This window comes from Salmo salar, chromosome 01 (assembly GCF_965601325.2).
Source record: "Salmo salar chromosome 01, fSalSal1, whole genome shotgun sequence".
Classification (NCBI taxonomy): domain Eukaryota; kingdom Metazoa; phylum Chordata; class Actinopteri; order Salmoniformes; family Salmonidae; genus Salmo; species Salmo salar.
In genome coordinates, this window is record NC_138291.1 from 8,519,976 (window position 1) to 8,540,207 (window position 20,232).

Genomic DNA, 20,232 nt, shown 5'->3' on the forward strand with positions numbered 1-20,232 from the left:
AACCTACAATTAAAATTATAGACTGATCATTTCTTTGTCAGTGGGCAAACAAACAAAATCAGCAGGGGATCAAATAATTTTTTCCCCTCACTGTACATCTATAACTATCTACATATATAACTATCTACATCTCACATCTATAACTATCTACATCTATAACTATCTACATCTATCTACATCTATAATTATCTACAACTACAACTATCTACGTCTAACACTATCTACATCTACAACTATCTACATCTATGTACATCTATAACTATCTACAACTATCTACATCTATCTCCATTTATAACTATAACTATCTACATCTAATATCTATAACTATCTACAACAATCTCCATCTATAATTATGTACAACTATAACTATCTACATCTATAACTAACTACAACTATCTACATCTATAACTATCTACAACTGTCTACATCTATAACTATCTACATCTACAACTACCTACATCTATACTTATCTACTACAATAACTATCAACAACTATCTAGATCTATAACTAACTACATCTACAACTATCTACATCTATAACTATCTACATCTATAAATATCTATAACTAACTACATCTACAACTAACTACATCTACAACTAACTACATCTACAACTAACTACATCTATAACTATCTACATCTAACATCTATAACTATCTACATCTATAAATATCTACAACTAACTACATCTACAACTAACTACATCTACAACTAACTACATCAACAACTATCTATATCTACAACTATTTACATCTATAAATATCTACAACTAACTACATCTACAACTATCAACATCTACAACTATCTACATCTACAACTATCTACATCTACAACTATCTACATCTATAACTATCTCCATTTGACATCTATAACTATCTCCATATATAACTATCTCCATCTATAACTATCTCCATCTATAACTATCTACATCTAACATCTATAACTATCTACATCTATAGATATCTATAACTATCTACATCTATCTAAATCTAACATCTATAACTATCTACATCTACAACTATCTACATCTATAACTATCTACATCTACAACTATCTACATCTACAACTATCTACATCTATAACTATCTACATCTATAACTATCTACATCTATAACTATCTAAATCTAACATCTATAACTATCTCCATCTATAACTATCTCCATCTACAACTATCTACATTTGACATCTATAACTATCTCCATCTATAACTATCTACATCTATAAATATCTACATCTAACATCTATAACTATCTACATCTATAGATATCTATAACTATCTACATCTATCTAAATCTAACATCTATGACTATCTCCATCTAACATCTATAACTATCTCCATCGATAAATATCTACATCTAAAACTATCTACATCTATAACTATCTACATCTATAAGTATCTACATCTATAAGTATCTACATCTAACATCTATAACTATCTACATCTATAGATATCTATAACTATCTCCATCTATAACTATCTACATCTATAAATATCTACATCTAACATCTATAACTATCTACATCTATAGATATCTATAACTATCTACATCTATCTAAATCTAACATCTATGACTATCTCCATCTAACATCTATAACTATCTCCATCTATAACTATCTACATCTACAACTATCTACATCTACAACTATCTATATCTAACATCTATAACTATCTACATCTATAGATATCTATAACTATCTACATCTATTTAAATCTAACATCTATAACTATCTACATCTATAACTATCTATATCTACAGCTATAACTATATACAACTATCTACATCTATCTCCATTTATAACTACAACTATCTACATCTACAACTATCTACATCTATAACTACAACTATCTATAACTACAACTATCTACATCTACAACTATCTATAACTACAACTATCTACATCTACATTTACATTTTAATTTACATTTACGTCATTTAGCAGACGCTCTTATCCAGAGCAACTTACAAATTGGTGCATTCACCTTAAGATATCCAGTGGAACAACCACTTTACAATAGTACATCTATATCTTTTTTTAACTACAACTATCTACAACTACAACTATCTACATCTACAACTATCTATAACTTCAACTATCTATAACTATAACTATCTACATCTATAACTATCTACATCTGTAACTATCTTTAACTAAGACGTATCCACTCATAGTATGCAGGTTATTTACAAATAACAAAAAAAAAAAGGCAAGAGAATGGATTACCTTGTTTCTGCAGATTGTCCACATGGGTTGGGTGTGTGAAAACCCTCAAGCTAATGATGCTGGTCCATCAAGTACCTTCAAGTTCCTGGCATTGAGAGGCCCTTCGCTCTACATCTTCAGGAGTCCTCCTGTATGAACCTCCCATTGATTTCCTCGTCATTCATTAACTGTTAAAACTTGTTTGGGATAGGGGTTCCTCTAGCGAAATGTTTCCACAACATCCGGTGAAACTGCAGAGTGCAAAATAAAAAATATATATTTTTAAAATATTTAACTTTCATACATTCACAAGTGCAATACACCAAATTAAAGCCTAACTTCTTGTTAATCTAGCCACCATGTCAGATTTCAAAAAGGCTTTATGGCGAAAGCAAACCATGCTATTATCTGAGGACAGCACCCCATCAAACAAACACATGACAATCATAATTCAACCCGCCAGGCGTGACACAAACTCAGAAATAACGATATAATTCCTGCCTTACCTTTGAAGATCTTCTTCTGTTGGCACTCCAATATGTCCCATAAACATCATAAATGGTCCTTTTGTTCGATAAATTCCGTCGTTATATCTCCAAAATGTCCATTTAGTTCCAACTCGCGCAACATGACTACAACATATCTATTAAGTTACCTGTAATCTTGATCCAAACATTTCAAACAACTTTCCTAATACAACTTTAGGTATTTGTTAACGTAAATAATCTATAAAATTTAAGACGGGATAAACTGTGTTCAATATAGGACGAAAACAAAGTGGAGCGAGCTTTCAGGTCGCGAGCCCCAACCACAACAGTACACTAGACTCGACCCTCGTTCTGAACAGCAATACTTCTTCATTACTCAAAAGAAAAACATCAACCAATTTCTAAAGACTGTTGACATCCAGTGGAAACGATAGGAACTACAAGCAAGTGCCTTAGAAATCTAGATCCACATTGAAAACTTTGTCACCTCAACAACAAAAACATTCCTGGATGGTTTGTCCTCGGGGTTTCGCCTGCCAAATAAGTTCTGTTATACTCACAGACATAATTGTAACAGTTTTAGAAATTTTAGAGTGTTTTCTATCCAATCCACAAATTATATGCATATCCTAGCCTCTGGACCTGAGTAGCAGGCAGTTTACTTTGGGCACACTTTTCATCCGGACGTGAAAATACTGCCCCCTATCCCAAACAGGTTTTAAAAGTCCAAAGACTAACAAGTTCAGCTTTTACTTAACCATGATAGCCCATACATTCTCTCTTCAGCTGGGAGCATGTCGGTGGGCTACATGCTAGCCCGTACATTCTCTCTTCAGCTGGGAGCATGTCGGTGGGCTACATGCTAGCCCGTACAGTCTCTCTTCAGCTGGGAGCATGTTGGTGGGCTACATACAGTGTATAGTTATAGTGGTTATTCTGGACCTTTTTGACACATACTCTGAACAAAAATATAAAAGCAAAGATGCAACAATTTCAAAGATTTTGCTGAGTAATAGTTCATATAAGGTACTAAGTCAATTGAAATAAATAAATTACGTTCTAATCTATGGATTTCACATGACTGGGCTGGGGCGCAGCCATGGGTGGGCCTGAGAGGTCGTAGACTTGTCTAATAATCATGCTGTTTAATCAGCTTCTTGATATGCCACACCTGTCAGGTGGATGGACTATGTTGACAAAGGATAGAATGCTCACAAACAGGGATGTAAACAAATTTGTGCTCATCATGTGAGAGAAATAAGCATTTTCTTTTTACATCTGGAATCTTTTATTTCAGCTCACGAAACAATGGACCAACACTTTACATGTTGCGTTTGTATTTTTGTTCAGTATACTTTACAATTACATCATCTATTTCTGAACTGAGTTTTGAGCTGTACCCCAAACCACCCACTAAACAAGTAATGAAACCATTTGTCTTCCCTAGTTATTTGGGTTAATAAGTTAATGCAGAGCTTCCAAATGCTGTTTATCAACCACACTGTATGTCGGCTTATTATGGTTCAGTGTATCTTACACAATGCCTATAAGATACTGTATGATTACATTTATAAAAACACAAAAAATGCACATGCACTTTTGTCCCCCCTCCCACCTTAGGTTAGTGGAACAGACTGGGGACAAGCTGAAACTATGTATACCCTCTATGAGGTTCTGTTAAAGGTTCACAAGGTATGTTCAACGTTCACATGCAGAACAAGATACCAGCACGAAATGTTACCGGAATTTGAATTATGTGCCATGTCACTTGAACCATGTCTATGTTAGATCTACACATCTCAAGTTGAGAGTTTTGCTTCCAGTCAATAAAACTGGATGACGTTTCATGTTTGGATGTGTTGCAGCTATGTGTGACAGAGGACTGTTGGATCCAGGCCAAGTTCTACCTTGGCCTCCAGCAGGATGAGGATCTGCAGGACGGAGAGCCTTTCTGTTTCAGTATCCTGGTCGGCCACGGCCAGAGTCACACCTTCAGTGTGGACATGACCTCTGACCTCGCTGTGTGGGAGAAGTCCTTCCAAAGGGCCGTCTTCATGGAGGTGCAGAGAGTAGGGGTAAGTGGAACAGCAAATTAGGTTTGTTTGGCCATGATGTGATTCTCCCCGGAGTCAAAGGTTTTGGGGGTTCTTATAAATGGTGCTGAGATACCGTATGACTGACAGTTTACACATTTTTGAAAAAGATGAGCCATCATTGTGTTATCACACTTTTTAACTGCAGCAAATACGATGCCAACGCATTACTTCAAGACATGCTTTCAATTTGATAATGTGTTCCATTTAGTGGATTATTCTAGAATTGTACATAGGGCTCTATTTTAACAAGCCTAACGCAATGGTAAATCTAAGCACTGCTTCACGTTGTGTATTTATGGTCATTTGTGTATTGCTTTGGAATCAACTCCAATTCCAATGTTAGTCCAAAACGGGACGTTCAGGTCTAAAATAATGTGGGCCTGTCTACAATACATAGATTAAAAAGGAACGTCGGCTCACTGTTTTACTCCTCTCAAACTTTATATTTTAATTAAGCTTTGGTGATTAAGATTTATTTCCAAGCGGTCTCAGGAGCCAAACCGTTTATCGACAGTCTTGACTACTTTGCAATTGCATTGGGCAGAACAAAAAAAATAATCCTTCATTGAGAGGAGAGGAGTCTATGCTTTGTTTTCAATCAAATAAAACAAAATGGGGAAAAACATTTTTTTTTTCTGTTTCTAAATAAGAAGTATAACGGCACCAAAAGCACGTTTAGGCTACTCTTGTTCCATGCACATATGGGCAGTGTGCATCACGGCTGGATAGGCTGTGTTTCAGCTGTCAGAATTCATGACATAACCAACTGTGTTACCACTAAAACCAGCTTTTGGTTGGTCTTAAATATCCATCTCAGAGCTGCCTGAAATTAGCACTTTGGATTATGTTTTTAAGGACAAACCTCAAATATGTCCAACCCTCCCATCTCTAGCATTATGGTGATGACCTCTGTTATGGTAAAGTCTGCAGTATTATGGTGATGACCTCTGTTATGGTAAAGTCTGCAGTATTATGGTGATGACCTCTGTTATGGTAAAGTCTGCAGTATTATGGTGATGACCTCTGTTATGGTAAAGTCTGCAGTATTATGGCGATGAGCTCTTGCAGAGAACGCATATTGCAGCACACCATGTTCAGGAAGTGAATAGATTACATATTTAACTGCTACTGGTCTTTTCGGGATTTAATATGAGTTTTATTTAACCTTTACCTGTATATGTGAAAGATTTGCTAAAGGTCAGACTGCATTAAATTACTAAGCTCCTCATAACAAGCGCTTAACATGGACTGAAATAGTTGCCAGTACTCATGTTGGGTGCTGTTACTGTTTACATTTAGGGATCAGGAGCTCTACAATACTTTTGAACTAATATTCTGTAAGAGGAACAGAAGCTCCAGCAGTAGAACATATGAGGTGCCGCTGCTCAGCTCCGGTGAACTCCTGCCCGAGTGAAGAACTGCTCATAATCACAGACAAAAGGTATACCCTCTTATACCTGCTACTGTCAACACAGTGGGCCTGTTACTGTCAACACAGTGAATCTTCTACTGTCAACACATTCAATCTGCTACTGTCAACACAGTGAACCTGCTACTGTCAACACAGTGAACCTGCTACTGTCAACACAGTGGGCCTCCTACTGTCAACACAGTGGGCCTTATACTGTCAACACAGTGGGCCTTCTACTGTCAACACAGTGGGCCTGCTACTGTCAACACAGTGAACCTGCTACTGTCAACACAGTGGGCCTTCTACTGTCAACACGGTGATCCTGCTACTGTCAACACGGTGAACCTGCTACTGTCAACACAGTGGGCCTGCTACTGTCAACACGGTGAACCTGCTACTGTCAACACAGTGAACCTGCTACTGTCAACACAGTGAACCTGCTACTGTCAACACAGTGGGCCTGCTACTGTCAACACAGTGATCCTGCTACTGTCAACACAGTGGGCCTGCTACTGTCAACACAGTGGGCCTGCTACTGTCAACACAGTGGGCCTTCTACTGTCAACACAGTGGGCCTGCTACTGTCAATACAGTGAACCTGCTACTGTCAACACAGTGGGCCTTCTACTGTCAACACAGTGGGCCTTCTACTGTCAACACAGTGGGCCTGCTACTGTCAACACAGTGGGCCTTCTACTGTCAACACAGTGGGCCTGCTACTGTCAACACAGTGGGCCTGCTACTGTCAAGACAGTGGCCCCCTACTGTCAACACAGTGGGCCTTCTACTGTCAACACAGTGGGCCTGCAACTGTCAACACAGTGGGCCTGCTACTGTCAACACAGTAGGCCTCCTACTGTCAACACAGTGGGCCTGCTACTGTCAACACAGTGGGCCTGCTACTGTCAACACAGTGGGCCTGCCACTGTCAACACAGTGGGCCTGCTACTGTCAACACAGTGGGCCTGCTACTGTCAACACGGTGGGCCTTCTACTGTCAACACAGTGGGCCTGCTACTGTCAACACGGTGGGCCTGCTACTGTCAACATGGTGGGCCTGCTACTGTCAACACGGTGGGTCTGCTACTGTCAACACGGTGAACCTGCTACTGTCAACACAGTGGGCCTGCTACTGTCAACACGGTGAACCTGCTACTGTCAACACAGTGGGCCTGCTACTGTCAACACAGTCGGCCTGCTACTGTCAACACAGTGGGCCTTCTACTGTCAACACAGTGGGCCTTCTACTGTCAACACAGTGAACCTGCTACTGTCAACACAGTGGGCCTGCTACTGTCAACACAGTGAACCTGCTACTGTCAACACAGTGGGCCTGCTACTGTCAACACAGTGAACCTGCTACTGTTAACACAGTGGGCCTGCTACTGTCAACACAGTGGGCCTTCTACTGTCAACACAGTGAACCTGCTATTGTCAACACAGTGGGCCTTCTACTGTCAACACAGTGAACCTGCTACTGTCAACACAGTGGGCCTGCTACTGTCAACACAGTGGGCCTGCTACTGTCAACACAGTGGGCCTGCTACTGTCAACACAGTGAACCTGCTACTGTCAACACAGTGGGCCTTCTACTGTCAACACAGTGAACCTGCTACTGTCAACACAGTGAATCTGCTACTGTCAACACAGTGAATCTGCTACTGGCAACACAGTAAACCTGCTACCGGCAACACAGTAAACCTGCTACTGTCAACACAGTGGGCCTCCTACTGTCAACACAGTGATCCTTCTACTGTCAACACAGTGGGCCTGCTACTGTCAACACAGTGATCCTTCTACGGTCAACACAGTGAACCTGCTACTGTCAACACAGTGAACCTGCTACTGTCAACACGGTGAACCTGCTACTGTCAACACAGGTGTATGCAGACTAGAGTGGTGTTGTACTGTCAGCTGTATGCAGACTAGAGTGGTGTTGTACTGTCAGCTGTATGCAGACTAGAGTGGTGTTATACTGTCAGCTGTATGCAGACTAGAGTGGTGTTGTACTGTCAGCTGTATGCAGACTAGAGTGGTGTTGTACTGTCAGCTGTATGCAGACTAGAGTGGTGTTGTACTGTCAGCTGTATGCAGACTAGAGTGGTGTTGTACTGTCAGCTGTATGCAGACTAGAGTGGTGTTGTACTGTCAGCTGTATGCAGACTAGAGTGGTGTTATACTATCAGCTGTATGCAGACTAGAGTGGTGTTGTACTGTCAGCTGTATGCAGACTAGAGTGGTGTTGTACTGTCAGCTGTATGCAGACTAGAGTGGTGTTGTACTGTCAGCTGACAAAAGTATCAATAGAGTATCTCTGATGCATATAGTTTATAACACCTTATATTTGAAAGGGATCTACAGGCAACATTCATAACACCTGACATGTATGTTTCATAACAACTTCATGAGAATTGCAGAATCCTTCATAATAACAGGCTTAGCACTGTACACATTGGACAATTGTCAAAACCTTCACAGATATGCTTCAGAATGAGATTTGATGTTTTCAGAATAACTATGCTCCCTTTTTTGAGCTCTACTCTATTCATTCACTTGAACCAAGAGTCAAAAGTATGTTAGATGTCAAGTCGGGGCCTCATCGAATGGCCGGTAGGGTTCTGTATAATTCTCCTCTTCAAAAGCAGCCAACCAAAGTAAAAGGCTAAAACACAGTTAAGCTGGAGGGCTATGATGCTCAGAACCCTTAACTACAGACATGTATAAATAATACAGAGGAAAGAACCTGTCAGAAGAGATTTAAATCACTGCAGGGCTGAAATACATTTTAAGGGCAAAGTGTGAACCCACAAAATTCCATAATTTGGTTCTGCTCAAAAAAGGTTGGCCAGACGCAAGTTCTTAAAATTCATTGGCTGTTGAGAAAATACGTCTCTTTGAAGGCAAGTATAATCCCATTATGTTCTATAGAGTGGCTTGTTTGTTCATGGATAGTTCAGCATCGTGATTCCACAGGGCTCAATTAAGTTGCCACTTAATTCTGAGGACATTCATTCCATAGGCAAGTTCTTAGCTGTACCAGCAAAAAATAAAAATTAACATATAAACTGCAGAATGAAATAGGGAATGGCCTATCAAACAAAATGAAGCCCAATGAAATGAACATTCTCTCTTAATCTTTCATAGACTGAACCCTTGAAAGCAGGAACAGATGGTCATGTCCTGTGGTGCTGATGTATCCTGTACTTCAATTGGACTGGGACTTGTTGTTTATTGTAGAATACAAAATGGAGGATACAACATGAAAATGACATAGTGGACACTACAAAAGACATAGTGGTCCTGGTACACTATGATGGACATAGTGAAGGACATAGTGTACTATGAAACAGATACTTTATATAAAAGAATGATAATAAAAAGCTTTGGATCAACTTAAATTAAACTTTGGGCAAAAAGGCAAACTCAGCGCCATCATTCATTGAATCAGATGGCTCATTTCATCACAAAACAAACTGATATTGCCAACTACTTTAATGATATTTTGAATTGGAAAGATAAGCAAACGTAGGCATGACAACAACAAATTCTGAACCTAGACATCCATGCATAACTGACCAAATTATGAAAAAGAGAACATTGTAATTTTAAATTCCGTAAAGTGAGTGTGGAAGAGGTGAAAAAATTATTGTTGTCCATCAACAACGAATGTAAAAAGCTGGTTTTTGATATAAATATGAACTTGATTGAACAAAACATGCATGTATTGTATAACATAATGTGCTAGGATTGTCATCTGATGAAGATCATCAAAGGTTAGTGCTGCATTTAGCTGTGGTTTGGGTTTATGTGACATTATATGCTAGCTTGAAAAATGGGTGTCTGATTATTTCTGGCTGGGTACTCTGCTGACATAATCTAATGTTTTGCTTTCGTTGTAAAGCCTTTTTGAAATCGGACAGTGTGGTTAGATTAACGAGAGTCTTGTCTTTAAAATGGTGTAAAATAGTCATATGTTTGAGAAATTGAAGTAATAGCATTTCTAAGGTATTTGAATAACGCGCCACGGGATTCCACTGGCTGTTACGTAGGTGGGACGAAATCGTCCCACTGGCCCTAGAGAGGTTAACAAAGAGCTGCAGTCAGTTTCAGAATGGGTGGCAAGAAATAAGTTAGGGACAGATAGAAATGTACAGAATGGTTACCTGGAGGAAAATGGGGGAGGGTCATGCTTTTTCAATTTCAGTCAAGGGTAGGGTTAGGTATTTGAAGTGCATGTGCGGAGAAGCACAATCAATCAATTAGTCAAATGTATTATTTACATCAGCTGAAGTCACAAAGTGCTTATACAGAAACCCAGCCTAAAACCCCAAACAGCAAGCAATGCAGATGTAGAAGCACGGTGGCTAGGAAAAACTCCCTAGAAAGGCCAGAACCTAGGAAGAAACCTATAGAGGAACCAGGCTATGAGGGGTGGCCAGTCCTCTTCTGGCTGTGCCGGGTGGAGATTATAACAGTACATGGCCAAGATGTTCAAACGTTCATAGATGACCAGCATAGTCAAATAATAATAATCACAGTTGTCGAGGGTGCAACAAGTCAGCACCTCAAGAGTAAATGTCAGTTGGCTTTTCATAGCCGATCATTGAGAGTATCTCTACCGCTTCTGCGGTCTCTAGAGAGTTGAAAACAGCAGGTCTGGGACAGGTAGCACGTCTGGTGAACAGGTCAGGGTTCCATAGCCACAAGCAAAAGAGTTGAAACTGGAGCAGCAACACGGCCAGGTGGACTAGGGTGGACCAGGTGGACTAGACCTCAAGGAGTCATCATGCCAGGTAGCCCTGAGGCGTGGTCCCAGGGCTCAGGTCCTCCGGGAGGGGAGCGAGAGAGAGAGAATTAGAGGGAGCACACTTAAATTCACACAGGACACAGGATATAACAGACTGACCCTAGACCTCTGACACATAAACTATTGCTGCATAAATACTGGAGGCTGAGACAGGAGGGGTCGGGAGACACTGTGGCCCTGTCCGACGAGTACCCCTGGACAGGGCCAAACAGGCAGGATACAACCCCACCCACTTTGCCAAAGCACACCCCACACACCACTAGGGAGATATCTTCAAACCACCAACTTACTACCCTGAACAAGGCTGAGTATAGCCAACAAAGATCTCCCCCACGGCACGAACCCAAGGTGGGCGCCAACCCGGACAGGAAAATCACGTCAGTTACTCAACCCATTCAAGTGATGCACCCCTTCTAGGGACGGTATGGTAGAGCACCAGTAAGCCAGTGACTCAGCCTCCGTAATAGGGTTAGAGGCAGAGAATCCCAGTGGAGAGAGGGGAACCAGCCAGGCAGAGACAGCAAGGGAAGTTTGTCGCTCCAGTGCCTTTCTGTTCACCTTCACACCCCTGGGCCAGACTACACTCAATCATAGGGCCTACTGAAGAGATGAGTCTTCAATAAAGACTTAAAGGTTGAGACCGAGTCTGCGTCTCTCACATGGATAGGTCGACCATTCCATAGAAATGGAGCTCTATAGGAGAAAGCCCTGCCTCCAGCTGTTTGCTTAGAAATTCTAGGGACAGTAAGGAGGCCTGTGTCTTGTGACCGTAGCGTATGTGTAGGTATGTACGTCAGGACCAAATTGGAAAGATAGGTGGGAGCAAGCCCATGTAACAGGAAGCCAGGCTAGCACTGGAGTAATATGATCAAATGTTTTGGTTCTAGTCACGATTCTAGCAGCCGTGTTTAGTGATTTATCCGGGTAGCCAGAAAGTAGAGCATTGCAGTAGTCTAATCTAGAAGTACAAAAGCATGGATTAGCTTTTCTGCATCATTTTTGGACAGAAAGTTTCAGATATTTGCAATGTTACGTAGATGGAAAAAAGCTGTCCTTGAAATAGTCTTGCTATGTTCGTCAAAAGAGAAATCAGGGTCCAGAGTAACGCAAAGGTCCTTCAGTTTTATTTGAGACGACTGTACAATCATCAAGATTAATTGTCAGATTCAACAGGCGATCTCTTTGTTTCTTGGGACCTAGAACTAGCATCTCTGTTTTGTTCGAGTTTAAAAGTAGAACATTTGCCGTCATCCACTTCCTTATGTCTGAAACACAGGCTTCCAGGGAGGGCAATTTTGGGGATTCACCATGTTTCATCGAAATGTACAGCTGTGTATCGTCCGCGTAGCAGTGAACGTTAACATTATACTTCTGAATGACATCATCAAGAGGTAAAATATATAGTGAAAACAATAGTGGTCCTAAAATGGAACCTTGAGGAACACTGAAATTGACAGTTGATTTGTCAGAGGATAAACCGTCCACAGAGACAAAGTTACATTTCTAAGATAGCTGCCGGGAAATAAATAAATAAAAATATGTAAATGTAAATAAATGAATAAATAAAACTAGGCTGCATTACACTACAATGGATATTCCAACCTTGAGGCCTGGCCTGCTCTGCTCTTGCTAATCAAAAACTGTGTGTGCTGCCTAACCACAGGCTGTGCTGTTTAGTGCTACGGTGGCAGTTCAGGAGGAAAGTCAAAGGTTTATTCTGAAAATAATTTTGGCTTCGGCCTTGCGCGTGGACAAGCTTAGTGCCTACTGTATGTTCTGTTCAGTTGGAGAAGGAGAGCGCGAAGATGAGAAGGAGGACCAGAGGTCAACTTTGATCGCTTGCTACTACTATAATTGATTTTAATAAAAACAATATATTTCATTCCCATGATATATTTATCAGAGTTATTGACCTCACAATAATTCAGATTGAGTCATTTACATTGTGGTGCTGAAAGTAGAAATTCAAGTAGGCATATCTCATTTCAACAGTCTTCATTTTAATTAGACTTTACTAACAAGAGCGCTTTGTGTTGAGCCTATTTCTTCCTGTTTAAGAAATAAGAGGTAGACCTATCTCTTTGACAAACGAAATTAGGCTACAGGCTGCTATATCCATAGTTTTGTCGGTCAATTCCTCCACCCACCATGCACTCTTTAAATAGCCTACCTCCATGTCAATTAAGGTAGAACCAAAACTCCAATTGAGGGGGTATGACAGGGTATGCCATAGGCCTACCTTTTGTTAAAGAAAATGTCAAATATCATAAGCCTACCCTAAGTTAGCTTAAGATTTTGAAGAAAATAAAATGGATCTGGTTATATAAAGTGATCTATAACAGCGCTTTGGTCCTCAATGCTTTATGCTAGAAACAAACAGCAAAGTACCCTGGAAAGACGTGACTGATGCATTATGGGAATATCATTGTTTTATTTCCTTGATATTCAGAGGTGGAGCTACAACCATCTATAGCCAAGGAGACAAAAACATTGACTTTGTTTGGGAAATAATCTAATTCTGTCACTATCAATTGATTAAGCGATTCACTTTCTGTACAATAGAAGACGTTTAAACCCAGACAGCTTTCAGGGAAACATGTGTGATCTTCTCTCGTTGGGTTAAGCCACAGAAGAAGAGTAGCCAGCATTTAAAGCTTGCATTTTTCTGCATCGGTAGGCCTACTCTGTCTGGGGTGGAAAGATAGGCCTAACTTTTGAAAGTACCATACTCAGATTCCTAATGATGTCTCAGATTTTATTATATCCCAACAGGGACAGTTTCGTTGCAAACAAGACACACCGATTTGGCATTAGAGAAATATGATCAGATGAACACATAGGTCTATCTCTCTGTCCATTCTTAGCCTGTAATTTCAGTCATTTGTGTGGTATTAAAAAACAATTCAGTTTATAAAAAGGCATTTTTTTCTCGGACCAGCAAATACAATAATAGATTCATGCAATGCTTTTACTATAAAGGAGCTCTTTCTACCTCTACTCTTGTCTACGGTGGTCTGCAAACTCACAATCTTCTGGCCCTGTGCGCTATCAACATTTCTGCGTTGACATGTAATTCTGACAGGACGAAGAACAGTATCTAAAACTGCATATCCCAAGCTCTGGTCTGTCCAAGAAGTGAGGGTAAACGGTATGCATGTTCTCTGCTATCCTCTTTGTTTTAATTATTATTTTGGGTATGGGGGGGGGGGGTCATTTGGTTTTTTCAAGCGTTCATGGAGGTTTAGGTCAAATATATTTTCCCTGTAAGCCTTATTATAAATAACATTCACTCCCTTAATCCTAAAATTTCTAAAACTAAAAGCATTGTATTTGGGACAAATCATTCACTAAACCCTAAACCTCAACTAAATATTTTTTATGAATGGTCATGAAATTAAGTAAATTGAGAAGACTAAAATGCTTGGAGTAACCCTGGATTGTAAATTGTCATGGTCAAAACATATAGCTAAGACGGCAGGTAGCCTAGTGGTTAGAGCATTGGGCCAGTAACCGAAAGGTTGCTGGATCGAATCCCTGAGCAGACAAGGTAAAATCGTTCTGCCCCTGAGCAAGGCAGTTGGTTAAGGCAGCCCCCCGCACCTCTCTGATTCAGAGGGGTTGGGTTAAATGCAGACACATTTCTGTTGTACAACTGACTAGGTATCATCCTTTCCCTAAGATGATGGAGAGGTCTGTCCATGATAAAGCGCTGCTCTGCCTTCTTAATAAGGCAGGTCCTACAGGCCCTATTTTTGTCTTACCTGGACTACTGTCCAGGCGTGTGGTCAAGTGCCACAAAGAGGGATTTAGGAAAATTACAATTGGTCCAGTACAGAGCAGCAGGGCTGGCCCTTAAATGTACACGGAGAGCTAACATTAATATTATATGCATGTAGAGGAGAGATTGAATTAATCACTACTTGTTTTTGAGAGAGGTATTGACATGCTGAATGCATTGAGCTGTCTGTTTAAACTACTAGCACACAGCTCAGACACCCATGCATACCCCACAAGACATGCCACGAGAGGTCTCTTCACAATCCCCAAGTCCAGAACAGACTATGGGAGGCGCACAGTACTACATAGAGCCATGACTACATGGAACTCTATTCCACATCAAGTAACAGATACAAGCAGTAGAATCAGATAAAAAAATATAAAAATACACCTTATGGAACAGCGGGGACTGAATAGACACACACACACAATAACATACGCACTATTCACTTACGTACACATGGTTTTTGTGTTGTACATATGTGGTAGTAGAGTAGTGGCCTGAGGGTACACACTTAATGTGTTGTGAAATCTGTTGTGAAATCTGTTTTTTTAAGTGCTTTCAGAATGTGTTCATACCCCTTGACCTATTCCGCATTTTGTTGTGTTACAGCCTGAATTGAAAATGTATTACATAGATTTCTCTCACCCATCTGCACATAATTCCCCATAATGGCAAAGTGAAATCATGTTTTTACAAATTTTGTCAAATGTATTTCAAATGAAATACAGAAAAATTGAATTTACATAAGTATTCACACCCCTGAGTCAATGCTTTGTAGAAGCACCTTTGGCAGCGATTACAGCTGTGAGTCTTTGTAGGTAAGTCTAAGAGCTGTGCACCTGGATTGTACAATATTTACCCATTATTCTTTTCAAAATTCTTCAAGTTCTGTCAAATTGGTTGTTTATCATTGCTAGACAACCATGTTAAGGTTTTGCCATATATTGGTAAGCAACTCCAGTGTAGATTTTGCCTCGTGTTTTAGGTTATTGTCCTGCTGAAAGAATAATTCATCTCCTAGTGTCTGGTGTAAAGCAGACTGGACCAGGTTTTCCTCTAGGAACCTGAATGCCTGAATGCTTGGCTCCATTCAGTATTTTTTTTATCCTGAAAAACTCCCCAGTCCTTAATGATTACAAGCATACCTATAACATGATGCAGCCACCACTATGCTTGAAAATATGGAGAGTGGAACTCAGTAATGTGTTGAATTGGATTTGCCCCAAACATAACACATTGTATTCAGGACAAAAAGTGCATTACTTTGCCACATGATTTGCAGTATTACTTTAGTGCCTTATTAGAATATTTGTATTATGTATAGGCTTCCTTCTTTTCACTCTGTTAATTAGGTTAGTATTGTGGAGTAACTACAATGTTGTTGATCCATCCTCAGTTTTCCCCTATCACAGCCATTAAACTCTAACTGTTTTAATGTCACAATTGTATGTGTGGGGTACAGAGATATGAGGCAGTCATTCAAAAATCATGTTAAACACTATTATTGCACAGAGTGAGTACATGTAACTTATTATGTGACTTGTTAACTTCTATGGGCTAGTCCCACCTGCTGGACACACTATTCAACAGCCAGTGAAATAGCATGGCGCGAAATACAAAAATCTCATAATTTCCTTTTCTCAAACAATCAACTATTTTACACCATTTTAAAGATAAACCTCTCGTTAATCTAACCACATTGTCCGATTTCAAAAAGTCTTTACGGCGAAAGCATAAAATTTGATTATGTTAGGACATAAACTTCACAAGAAAAACCACACAGCCATTTTCCAAGCAAGGACATGCATCACAAAAAACAAAAATACAGCTAAAATATTCACTAACCTTTGATGATCTTCATCAGATGGCACTCATAGGACTTCATGTTACACAATACATGTATGTTTTGCTCGATAAAGTTCATATTTATATCCAAAAACCCCATTTTACATTGGCGCGTGATGTTCAGAAAATGTATTCCCACCAAAACTTCCAGTGAATGAGCACATCAATTTACAAAAATACTCATCATAAACGTTGATAAAATTTACAACAGTTATTGAAAGAATTATAGATATACTTCTCCTTAATGCAACCGCTGTGTCAGATTTTAAAATAGCTTTACGGAGAAAGCACATTTTTCAATATTCTGAGTACATAGCTCAACCATCAAAGCAAGCTATACAGATACCCGCCAAGTTCTGGGGTCAACTAAACTCAGAATTAGTATTATAAATATTCTCTTACCTTTGCTGATCTTCGTCAGAATGCACTCCCAGGACTCCTACTTCCACAAGAAATGTTCTTTTTGTTTGAAATACTCCATATTTATGTCCAAACACCTCCGTTTTGTTCGTGCGTTCAGATCACTATCCAAAGGCATAACGCGCAAGCGTAAATCCAGACACGAAAAGTCAAATAGTTCCATTATCGTTCGTAGAAACATGTCAAACGTTGTTTACAATCAATCCTTAGGGTCTTTTTAATATAAAACGTCGATAATATTCCAACCGGACAATAGCGTATTCATTACAGAGTAAAAAGAAGGAGCGGCGCGCCAAATGTGCCCGCGCAGTAAACAACTCACTGGTCTCAGGCAGTCCACTCATTGACTGAGCTCCTATTTTCTGCCCAGTAACAGGAGAAGGATGAAACACATTTCTAAAAGCTGTTGACAGCCAATGGAAGCCTTAGGGAGTGCAACATGACCCCACAGACACTGTAGTTTCGATAGGGATTCAAAAGAAGAACTACAATTCTCAGATTTCCCACTTCCTGGTTGGATTTTTCCCAGGTTTTTGCCTGCCATATGAGTTTTGTTATACTCACAGACATCATTCAAAAGGTTTTATAAAACTTCAGAGTGTTTTCTATCCAAATCTACTAATAATATGCAAATATTTGACTCTGGGCCCAAGTATTAGGCAGTTTACTCTGGGCACGCTTTTCATCCGAAAATGAAAATACTGCCCCCATACCTTAAAAAGTTAAGCAATTTTTACTCCTGAACTCGTTCAGGCTTCCCATAACAAAGGGGTTGAATACTTATTGATTCAAGACATGTCAGCTTTTAATTTTTAATGAATGTGTAAAAATGTAAACAGTGACACAAAATCTAAATGTAATCAATTTCAAATTATGGCTGTAAACACAACCAAAATGTGGAAAAAGTGAAGGAGTCTGAATACTTTCTGAAGGCACTGTAACTGCCTTCATTTTGCTGGACCCCAGGAAGAGTAGCTGCTGCCTTGGCAGGAACTAATGGGGAACTAATGGCTGCTGCCTTGGCAGGAACTAATGGGGATCCATAATAAATACAAATAGTGTTTTATTTTTTTTACACTACGAAGGACATAGGGGGACAAGTTAAATCTCCAAAATGATCAAGTATTGTTGTCCATGTCTCCATAGAAACAAATAGACGATCTGTATTCTCTGAGGGAGCCTAGTGCTGAACATTATCCTGAGGTGTTAACAGCTGATACAGTGAGCCTAGTCTGAACATTATCCTGAGGTGTTAACAGCTGATACAGTGAGCCTAGTCTGAACATTATCCTGAGGTGTTAACAGCTGATACAGTGAGCCTAGTCTGAACATTATCCTGCTTTAAATAAACTTGAAATAAACATTAGTGAGGACAAACCTAACTGGACTGTTTGTCCCTCAGTTTTACTCATTTTATTTTGTATGGGGCTAGGTGTTGGTGTTTTCACATCAAACTTGGACAGGGTCATACTATTTATTTATTCACTGTATAATGTAGAGTAGAACCACAGCGCTAACCGTAACTGTGGTATGGAAATTTTCTGAAACCACTGCATGTCGTATTATCCCAATCCCTGTTGTGGAAAGTCTCCAATTAGCAATGTGTAGTCTCTATTTACCATGTTACAGCAACCTCTCACACAACGTGACTAAGTAAATCTGTCCTCATGCAGGTTTCTTTTCATGGCAACTCAATTTCAGGTTGGAGAATCTTTTTTTTTTTTTTTAACATCAGGACACTCTGGGGCTGTAGAGTCCCACTGCATTCACTACTCACTGTAGTAAATGATTAAAAACAGCAGGCTCCCACCAGCCTCATGAGATGGGGGGAACAAGCAGTACCTGAAACTCACAAGAAAAAGTGTCTGAAACACCAAGGAGAAGTAGGCATCCTGGTGTCTTTATACTGGTCACTAAGAAGCCTCCCGGTGTCTTTAGACTGGTCACTAAGGAGCCTCCTGGTGTCTTTATACTGGTCACTAAGCAGCCTCCTGGTGTCTTTACACTGGTCACTAAGAAGCCTCCTGGTGTCTTTATACTGGTCACTAAGGAGCCTCCTGGTGTCTTTAGACTGGTCACTAAGCAGCCTCCTGGTGTCTTTATACTGGTCACTAAGAAGCCTCCCGGTGTCTTTAGACTGGTCACTAAGAAGCCTCCTGGTGTCTTTATACTGGTCACTAAGCAGCCTCCTGGTGTCTTTAGACTGGTCACTAAGGAGCCTCCTGGTGTCTTTAGACTGGTCACTAAGGAGCCTCCTGGTGTCTTTAGACTGGTCACTAAGGAGCCTCCTGGTGTCTTTAGACTGGTCACTAAGGAGCCTCCTGGTGTCTTTAGACTGGTCACTAAGGAGCCTCCTGGTGTCTTTAGACTGGTCACTAAGGAGCCTCCTGGTGTCTTTACACTGGTCACTAAGGAGCCTCCTGGTGTCTTTATACTGGTCACTAAGCAGCCTCCTGGTGTCTTTAGACTGGTCACTAAGAAGCCTCCTGGTGTCTTTAGACTGGTCACTAAGCAGCCTCCTGGTGTCTTTAGACTGGTCACTAAGGAGCCTCCTGGTGTCTTTATACTGGTCACTAAGCAGCCTCCTGGTGTCTTTAGACTGGTCACTAAGAAGCCTCCTGGTGTCTTTAGACTGGTCACTAAGCAGCCTCCTGGTGTCTTTAGACTGGTCACTAAGGAGCCTCCTGGTGTCTTTAGACTGGTCACTAAGGAGCCTCCTGGTGTCTTTAGACTGGTCACTAAGGAGCCTCCTGGTGTCTTTAGACTGGTCACTAAGGAGCCTCCTGGTGTCTTTATACTGGTCACTAAGCAGCCTCCTGGTGTCTTTAGACTGGTCACTAAGCAGCCTCCTGGTGTCTTTATACTGGTCACTAAGGAGCCTCCCGGTGTCTTTATACTGGTCACTAAGGAGCCTCCTGCTGTCTTTATACTGGTCACTAAGGAGCCTCCCGGTGTCTTTAGACTGGTCACTAAGGAGCCTCCTGGTGTCTTTATACTGGTCACTAAGGAGCCTCCTGGTGTCTTTACACTGGTCACTAAGGAGCCTCCTGGTGTCTTTATACTGGTCACTAAGGAGCCTCCTGGTGTCTTTATACTGGTCACTAAGGAACCTCCTGGTGTCTTTACACTGGTCACTAAGGAGCCTCCTGGTGTCTTTAGACTGGTCACTAAGGAGCCTCCTG

General features: G+C 40.5%; 1 protein-coding gene across 1 annotated transcript in view; it reads left to right on the top strand.

The window, feature by feature from the left end:
- The window catches only part of LOC106606698 (gamma-2-syntrophin), a 63,136-nt gene that overhangs the window by 36,301 nt on the left and 6,603 nt on the right, over window positions 1-20,232 (top strand). Inside the window, exons 12-14 of the mRNA XM_082957486.1 lie at window positions 2,237-2,353; window positions 4,311-4,382; window positions 4,556-4,765. Of these exons, the coding sequence (XP_082813612.1) occupies window positions 2,237-2,353; window positions 4,311-4,382; window positions 4,556-4,765 (399 nt within the window). The remainder of the gene's footprint in view (window positions 1-2,236; window positions 2,354-4,310; window positions 4,383-4,555; window positions 4,766-20,232) is intronic.